This window comes from Cryptomeria japonica, chromosome 6 (assembly GCF_030272615.1).
Source record: "Cryptomeria japonica chromosome 6, Sugi_1.0, whole genome shotgun sequence".
Lineage (NCBI taxonomy): Eukaryota > Viridiplantae > Streptophyta > Pinopsida > Cupressales > Cupressaceae > Cryptomeria > Cryptomeria japonica.
The window spans coordinates 330,070,266-330,080,273 of NC_081410.1; the positions used below are offsets into that span (position 1 = coordinate 330,070,266).

At 35.7% G+C, this 10,008-nt stretch overlaps 1 protein-coding gene across 1 annotated transcript; it reads right to left on the reverse strand.

The window, feature by feature from the left end:
* Positions 1 to 8,820: 8,820 nt before the first annotated feature.
* LOC131044198 (uncharacterized) lies at positions 8,821 to 9,609 on the reverse strand. Its single transcript, XM_057977475.2, has one exon. The coding sequence runs from the start codon at positions 9,550 to 9,552 to the stop codon at positions 9,103 to 9,105; it is 450 nt and encodes a 149-aa protein (XP_057833458.1). The 5' UTR covers positions 9,553 to 9,609; the 3' UTR covers positions 8,821 to 9,102.
* Positions 9,610 to 10,008: the final 399 nt, after the last annotated feature.

Sequence of the window (10,008 nt, forward strand, 5' to 3'; positions counted from 1 at the left end):
AACATCTAACTTCCAACAAGTATTTCACTATCAAAATGCCAAAATATTGGAAAACCATTCACGCCACTATGTAGTGCTTAGAGCCACCTTTCTAACAAGTATAAATTGAAAAATAAACACCATATGCCCAAATTATACTTTGTAGAAAAAATTCCTCAATTCTACTATATACACAGTGGTGTGGTCCTCTAGTAGCTCTCAAATGGCCCATCAATGGTGGCACTACCTCAGTTGTTGCATGTTGGCATTCTACACTCTTATGAGAATAGTTGGTGTTGTTATTGATGGCAACCAACTGGCAACCAATTGGTATTCATCTGATAAGCCACCGGCAATAGGCATCTACATATACCGGTAGGCACTTCACTGGCAGCGGCAACAATGCATACCGACACCCCAGCCGACAAAGAATAAACATTTGTTTATTGTATTTAATTGTAATTATCTTTTGTAAAAGCCGACATGGCATATTGTAAAATACTCATATATATGTATGAGATCTTATAGGCCATTTATTAAGAATGCATGGAGAAAATATATGGATAATAATTTTGTATAAGGTGATATAAGTGACAGCGAAGGTTTTGGTAATAGACTGAGCTTAAACCGGTACTGAACCTGACATAGTTGATGCTGATTTGAAGCAGTACATTGTATTGGATTTCATAATCCACTTTTGTAGTCAATGTGACTCTTATTGAGGAGTGAGCTCTAAGCAGTTGGCCTTCCTGCATGTGCAGGCCCCTCATTGTAAGTAATATTTATTCATTGGCCAGTGAGTGAATATTGTGGGTCACAAATCCCACCGAGGTTTTTCCCACACCGGGTTTCCTCGTTAAACATCTTGTGTTATGGTGTGTTTTCTATGATGTCTTTATTGTTCCTATTTATTGCATTAATTCTTATTTACCGGTACACTATTTTGGAATGCAAAGTTCTTAATAAATTTAAATATTCTGCTAATCGGTTAACCGATTCACCCCCCCCTCTCAGTATCTTTGGGACTGCCATTAATCCTTACAATTGGTATCAGAGCCTGGTCCTCTATTTTCAAAAGCCTAACAGCTTGAGGAAGATTCTGACACCGGTACATATGGAGAACTTAAGAAAACAATTGGAAGGAGCTCTTGTAGACTATGATGCAGAGAAATTGAAGAATATCAAACTTGAAGATGATCTGAGGACTGCACATGAATTCATTCAAGGACTTTAGGAGAATCTTACTATAGCTCGAAATAAAAGAAAGAACTTCATGAGAAGATGCAGAGTGATAATGATGAAAAGGAAACTCTTAATGAACTTGTGAACAAGTTGAGACAAGAAAACAATATTATGAAGAATGAAATGCAAGATATGACTATGAGGTTTTGTAAAGACATTGAAGACAAGAAGAAGAATGAAGATGACTTGACTAGGAGACTCAATGATGCTGGAAATGAAAATCTAAGACTCAGTCATGAAAATGATATGTTGAAGATAGACCCGATTCACATGCAACATGATAAAATAGAGCTTATGAGACAAAGAGGAATTCTGGAAAATGAATTAGCTACTGCAAATCAACACAAAGAAAAATTCAAGAAAAGTTCAGAGGAACTTGATGATATGCTGAAAAGTCAGAAACCTAATGGAGATACAAATGGACTTGGATTTGAAGTTGGAGAAAGTTCCGGTAATGTAAACAATCATGATCACAGTAAACCAGTAAGACAACCTAATGCTTACAAGTTTAATGGCAAATGTTTCAATTGCAACAAATATGGTCATAAAGCAAACCAATGCAGATTTAGAAACAATCAGAACATTAATGCACCCACTGGTCAATGTTCCAAATGCAACAAAGTTGGTCATAATTCAAAAAATTGCAGAATGAATGTGAAATGCTATGTTTGTGGAAGGTTTGGGCACTTATCTAATCAATGCAGAACACAAACTGGCATAGGATATGGAAAAGCTATTTAGAAGAATAATGTGACTTGTTATGCTTGTAACAAGATTGGACATATTGCAAAATTCTGTAGAAGCAAGACTTCACCGGCAAATAATAAAAGATCTCGTTTGAAAGGCAAAGAAAAGGTAGATGAGGTAAAGCAAGAATTTTCAAAACAATGGATTAGGAAGAGAGATTAAAATGTTGATGAGACTATTTCTTGATCAGTAGAACAGAGTATTACTCCACCGACAGGAGATTCTTCGTCTAACTAAGAAGTAACCCTTTGGGGGTATTGCAGCAAATTGAATATCATGCAGATTACCCTCGGTCGATGGTGAGAAGATAGATTTCTTCTTTACCGGTAGATGTGTTAAGTCTTCACTTAACCGGTGAGCATTTAATGCGGTTGTTGAGAGAAATTTCATTATAAATCATCGGATTTCCCTCACTTTTGATTCACCAAGCATTCAAATTAGCAAAGAGCGCGAAAAAGAGCTAAGGCATTCAAGGCGAAGGTGTGAAATGATTTCTTTCAAGCATTCAGATACTCTAAGGCAGCGAAAGGTATTTTTCAAATGACTTCTTCTTCTGCTCCCGAATTTATTGCAAACCCTACTATCGTGGAAAATGTAAAACGCCCTAGGCCTGTGTTTAAAATAATTCCCGAAGTAGCTAAGCAAGATGATTCCATAGGGGCATTTTCAAAAATTCCTAAAGGTGTAGCTTATGTTGAAGACTCTAGGATTTATATTCATTGCAACATTGAAGAATTAGGTTCTGAGGAATTATTAAAAATGTTTAGAATCGTAATTTGTGATGAAAATGGCACTGTCAAACTTGAGCACAAGATTGTGGAGACTTTAGGTTTTGTTGAAATATTGAATATCCCTGAATTTCCAGAAGAAGTAGTGAGAATTGTCCTAAGTAGAGCACATGGATCATTTCTATGGTTGGATTCTGTCTACAAATTTACCCGGCAAGCAATTAGGGCAGTAACTGGTTTACCCTCAATCGGCAACAGACCAGACAAAACAAAGAAAGTTCCTAACAACAAAGTAATGACCCTAACTGGAGCAACATCAGATAGTAGATCACTAAAAGTGAATGACATCAAAGACATCAATGTGAGATTCATAAGTATGATACTTGGTTACAAGACTACTCATGCAAACAGACTTAACTCAGTTTCTAGTTTTTGCATTAATAGTGCTTATGAGATGGTTAACAACAATGCAATGATTGATGTGTGTGAATGGCTGAAAGATGAACTCATAGATAATTTGAAAAAGATTAAAGGAGACAAGAAAGGGACATTTCGCTTTGGTAATCTTTTAGTATGGTTAATGTTGTATTTCACTAAAGAAATCCCCGGAATAGGACAGAAAGACTTTGGATATAACATACCGGTAGGAAAACAATTACAGGAAGCTTTTATTAGTATGGGAACTTCAAAGGACAACAACATAACTGAATACTTTAAAGCTTTTCAAGCTAAAATGAAAACTAGAGAAAAACTACCACAGAGTGTAGTGGACAAATATGAGAAAGAAATATGTTTTGTCATCAAGAAGGATGAGACATGGATGGAAGTTGTACTCCCTAGGACTATATGGGTTATGAGGTAGATCAGAACATTATTGAGACATATGCAAAAGCTTTGTTAGATGCACCAAGAGAACCTACAGAACAAGTTTTTGGTAGTGCAGAAACTATTGAAAGTGATGTGAAAACAATGACGCAAAGGAAGAGAAGAGAAAAATATATTAGAGATACTTCAACGAAGGTAAAGGAAATTAAAGAAAATGTTATGAACATTACTGGTATATCGGCTAGTGAGTTGAAAGGACTACAACTGGAGGCACACATTTCACCGGTTGGCACATCTTCTGACAGTGAGATACCAGCTGAATTCAAAAGAGTTGAGAAGAAGAGAAAACCTTCATCGGTACCCTCTCCTCCACCCAAAAGAACAAGGACTTTAAGGAAGAAACAATAGGCAATAAGGCAACCAGCTAAGAAACTAACTCCCAAGAAGAAATAGAAATCGGTTATACCTTCATTAGATAATTTGTTAAATGAAATAACTGATGATGGCAATTTGGCTAATGTGAGTAAATTGTATAATTCTTTCAAGGATTCAGACAAGGAAAGCATTGAAAATAGTATAATTTTACATCTGGATATATACAAGAAAGACTTAATTGAGGTTGTGGATGACTTGCCAAATGAACTATATAGAAGATTAGATGCAAAGAGGATTGCAGTGATGGAATTGGATAAGAAACTAAAAGTTGAAAAACTTCTAGCTGTACATCCAGTTAACTCAAAAGAGGAGATTGATGACCTGATTTGTTAGGCTAACAGATCTGTTTTTGCTAGTGGTCACCGACAAGTAAGTTTGATGGCACGTAGAGTAAATGAGATTGCAGAGGAAATTGTTGATAAATGGGATATCTTTTTTGTGGAAAAAGAAAAACAAGAGGAAATAAACAGACCAAAAAAAACATTCTCAGTTTATCAAAAGGATAAGGACAAAGGGAAAGGTAAAGTTGGTGGAATACCGAACATCAAGATAACTAACAATTTGCCACCACCTTTGGATACTGCACCAATACATACTGATGATCCACCGGTTAATGACACTGAAGGTATCACACATGATGACACTAATCCTGAATCTGAAATACTATTCACCATGAATGTGGATACTCAGGAAGTGAATATTGTTGTGGACAAGGACATTATAGAGGTTAAGGATGATAATGTTGACAGTGGCAACATTGCTGAAAAACCGGTAGAGACTGTTGAGGTTGAGATCCCAACAGAGCAATCATTACAAATAGAGCAACCATTAGACACCGGGAAGAATATTGAAGGTATAGATGTTGGCATAGAGAAACCTATTGAGACTGAGACACCGACAGTTGAGCATACAAAGAAACTTACAAAGGCAGAGGTACATATTGAGGCAGAGAAACCGGTAATCACTGAGACACCTAAACAATCAGACAAACCTTTATTGGTTGAAATGCAAACTCAAACTGATCCACCGGAGGATAACACAAGCAAAATGGTTACAAATGTTGGAAGCACAGAGGTAACTAAGGTAATTGGTCAGACATCCGGCACTTCATCAAGTGAATTCAGACCTCCTAATGTAATAGAGGTACTCCTGAACTCAATCAAGAAGATAACTGACTGTAATGCATTGGCCTACAAGACAATTGATGACACCATACCAATTCTTAAATTGATTGCACCAAAATGTAACATAGATCATGTAAAGGATTCTTTAGGTAAATTGGACACATTGTCCAAATTTATTACTGACAATGTAATAACGGTTGATAAGGTGAATTAGGACACCTTCAAAGAGAAAGTTGAAAAGGAGAAGAATAAATTCTTTGAGGACACAATAAAGAAGTGCACAGAACACATGAATACACTATTACCGGCACTGAACACAACAATTTTGGAATACAAAGAGTTGTACAAAGAAACATGCAAACCACATCTTTTGACAAAGGGCATAGAAAAGGAGATCAGCAGAGTATAGAAAGAAATAGATGACATAGCTGATAACATAATTGGTTCATCCGAACCTATATCAGTTATTGAGGAGGAAATAGCAAGTTTTGAGGAGAAATTGGAGAAATTTGAGAAAGAAAAGGCAAGGATTAAGTCTAATGCCAGAGAACATAAGTACAAACTTGGTCCTAAGTTGGACAATCTAATCTCTCTGAGAAATGAAATCTCTAAGGCATTACTTCAAGGAGAACGATCACTGGAAGAGCACATGCATCATCTCACCGGCATGATCCAACAGACTGAGGCAACCTTGAATGACAACAACAAATTCATGCAGAGTCTTAATTTAGTTTTGGTAGATATATTTCAGATTGTAACCAACCGGTTACAAACCTTGAGGTGAAATTTTTGCACTCGTTTGACAATTTTTGACAACCTTTGTCATTGATGTCAAAGGGGGAGTAGTGGAGAGAAAAATGATTATTCAAAGGAGATCATCTACTCAGGGGGAGCACATCTTTTTGGTAACTTTTTGGACTTCAGTTTTGGAACAGTTTTTGGATTTTTCTCATGAGTGTTGCCATCAATGCCAAAGGGAGAGATTGTTGGCATTCTACACTCTTATGAGAATAGTTGGTGTTGTCATTGATGGCAACCAATTGGTATTCATCAGATAAGCCACCGATAGTTACCAACACCGACAATAGACATCTACATACACTGGCACGCACTTCACCGATAGGGGCAACAATGCATATCGGCACCCCAGCCGAGAGAGAATACTTTTGTTTATTATATTTAATCATAATTATCTTTTGTAAAAACCGACATGGCATATTGTAAAAGACTCATATATATGTATGAGATCTTATAGGTCATTTATTAAGAATGCATGGAGAGAATATATGGATAATAATTTTAAGTGACAGCAAAAGTTTTGGTAATAGACTGAGCTTAAACCGGTACTAAATCTGGCATAGTTGATACTGATTTGAAGCAGTACATTGTATTGGATTTCATAATCCACTTTTGTAGTCAGTGTGACTCTTATTGAGCAGTGAGCTCTATGCAGTTGACCTTCCTGCATGTGCAGGCCCCTCATTGTAAGTAATATTTATTCATTGGCCAGTGAGTGAATATTGTGGGTCACAAATCCCATTGAGGTTTTTCCCACACCGAGTTTCCTCATTAAACATCTTGTGTTATGGTGTGTTTTATATGTTGTCTTTATTGTTCCTATTTACTGCATTAATTCTTATTTACCGGTACACTGTTTTGGAATGCAAAGTTCTTAATAAGTTTAAATATTCTGCTAACCGGTTAGATACTGATTCACCCACCCACCCCCCCTATACCCATCCCCCCTCTCAGTATCTTTGGGACTGTCATTAATCCTAATAGTGCACCCCCAAGGGCTAGACCCACAATCTTTATTAAATCCAACTACATATATTTTGGGCACCTCTTTAAACTTTTGTGGCATATTTGATAAATATTCAAAATTTACATTTATTGATATACTAATTAAATATTTATTTAATTCATTTTGCATGTGAAAAGAAAATTGTTTAGTAATTTAATTCCATTGTTGTATGATTAAGACACTATTCTTTATGTTATATTCAAATGATCTTAGATCTATTGTGGTGTAAATCTATCATTGATGTCATATAGGTATAATGTAATTAGCAACTAAAGGTGATATATCATAAAGTAATCTATTATCCATTTATGCTAGCTATATGTTATCAAAATAGGTAATTTTTGTGCAAAAGAACGTCCACGTCTCAAATCATTTGGAGCTAATAACACTTAACAATGGAGTTCATATGACACCATATGGCACTCTTAAATAGTAGATGAGGAGATCCTTTCTTATAATTGCACTTAGTTGATTATTGTACGTTACAGGTTAGTGAAAACACCAGGTTCAATATGTGCATGTATGTCTTTTGAAAACCTTGGGGAAATGTGTATATGCTTTGCTATATTTTTTATTATATTTGGCATTCATGGTGGTTACATGTACCTTTTTTTTAGTTTCTTCTTGTGTGGTATGCTTTTGTTACTATGAAGATTAGGGTCCCACCTTTTAGGATGGCATATGATGGAGTCATAGAGCTTTATGGTTGGTGGAAAAGCACTCCCATGACTCTCTCTCTCTCTCTCTCTCTCTCTCTCTCTCTCTCACACACACACACACACACACACACACACACACACACACACATATTTTCATATTCTAGAATTTTTCACATATGTGCAATGCAATATAATAATAAGAAATTATATTTATTGAGATACTCCTTACACATTTATTTAACTCATTTTGCATGTGAAAAGAATGTTTTTTAGTAACCTAATTCCATTATTGTAGGCTTAAGACACTATTCTTTATGTTATCTTGAAAGGTAGATCTATTGAGGTGTAAATCTATCATTGATGTCAAATAGACATAATGTAGTTAGCAACTAAGGTGATTTATTATATTAGTTTATTTTTATTGATGTTATTTGATATTAGACCATTTGTTGTGAATCCATTTATTTTTTTAGGTACGAATGATTAAAAAAGGGTGCTTAGATTGAGTAGATATTCTCTTAAATCTTCATTACAAATAGATTTTGATTTTGGTCATCTCCTTTTTAGAATAACGAGGACTTGAATGTACTCAATTTCTAACATTTCTTTTTATGCATGTTTGTGAGTGTTCATATACTTTGACATAAATATTCACTCTAGAATTCTTGTACACTTCAAATTTGGGGCAAAAACTTATGGTGAAAATTGTATACCCTTGGTGGTTCCTACTTAAGTTTAAAGTCCATTTTGATGTAATGCATTAATATGATTACTTACTTAGTACCATGTGATACATTCTTGTGCTAAGTGTGGATCCTTCATCGATCCCTATCCATCCTCATTTACAAGCACTTTCATTCATTCAAATTTTATCTTATCATTATATAGATTTATTTTGACACATTCACCTCATTATCAACCCACATTTTCATATACCCATTCTTGATTTTGTGTTTTGATAAATCTTGCACTCCTATACAACATAGATATGAATCAAAATTTCAAGTTTCTTAACTCTCACCCTTTGTTTCTTATAATTAGAACCAAACTTGATATACATTTATACAACTATTTTTTATGTAATAATATTTAAAGACATGTTAAGCATTTAAACATAAAAGAACCAAATATCCTAAACAATTACAAAGATCATTCTTAGAAACATTTGGATTTGGAGCATTGCAAAGAGCAGCAGTTGCATCAAAATGTACACCTAGACCATTGCATATTTATATATATAGAATTCCCTTGCACAAGATGAATCCCCAGCCATAAGATAAATCGAAAGAGCCACCAGATCTATTAACATTCATATTCCGAAACATGTTTTCGTTCACATTTAATTCTCTAAATTTAACACATTCACTTCATCAGTTGCCTCTATTTTACTGTTCCATGTAATTAAATAGACGAGGTTAGTCTATGAAGAGTGGGTTTAATGAAAAGCAATAAGGCAAAAGAAAAAAGAATAAAGGGGAATGAATATACAAGGGGTGTTGAAAAGGATGTGTTTATATTTTTGGAGAAAAGAAGCAAGAACTAACCTGAAAGTCCTAGTCCTAGTCCTGTCTGTGAATAAAGAGCAAAAAGCTGAACAAAGCACAGGAAGCAGCAACGAGGTTTCCCTCCTTGAGCATAATCTTGAGGGCAAAAGAGGCAATGTCTCTGGTAATCCGCTTGCCTTCCAGAACCAGCAACTCCCTGGGCTTGCCGGCAAAAGCCAGCATGACAAGAATGGTAATCCACGTCAGCAGCATGGCCGGGAGGGTCACAGCGAGCATGGCCAGCATGGCCAGAACCCCAAACGCCGCTCCAAACAACACCGAAGCGTACAGAGCAGGCCATCCCATCCCCTCCCCCTCCTTCAAATTCGCCTGCCATTTCAGCACCGATCTCACAGTCTTCCATGTCGAGCACACCAGAGCTCCATATATTGTCACGAATAGCACGAACCAGAAGCGCCTTGTACTGATTATTCTAAGAAACCTCGCTGCATATGGATCCGCCATACATGAAGATATCCCGCTTCCCCTTCCCCTTCCTCTAGGGTTCCACTGCCCCCCCCCGGATTTGCTTTTAACACACCTACCTAGCTCTGCTCTCGGAAAAGATTTTTAATCGCCACTCACTTCTTAATTGGACCTACCAAAATACTTGGCCCCACACTTAGCAACCCTACAAATTTCACCACTATTTAAATAGATTTCCACAATCTATACTAATTGCTATGTGTCATTTCTAGATATTGGATCCAATATGACATGTATCAAATTCCAATATTTTATCATTAAATAAGTGTAGAGTCGAATACCCTCTTTTAGGTTAATTAAATGGATGAAATTAATTAACATTTAGCTAGGAATAGATAATTGTAATATATAAATATCTAAATTAAATAAGAAAGATTGGTCTTGTTGATTGTTGAAATTGTGATGAAGTATACTAGTTTAATATCATATAAAATA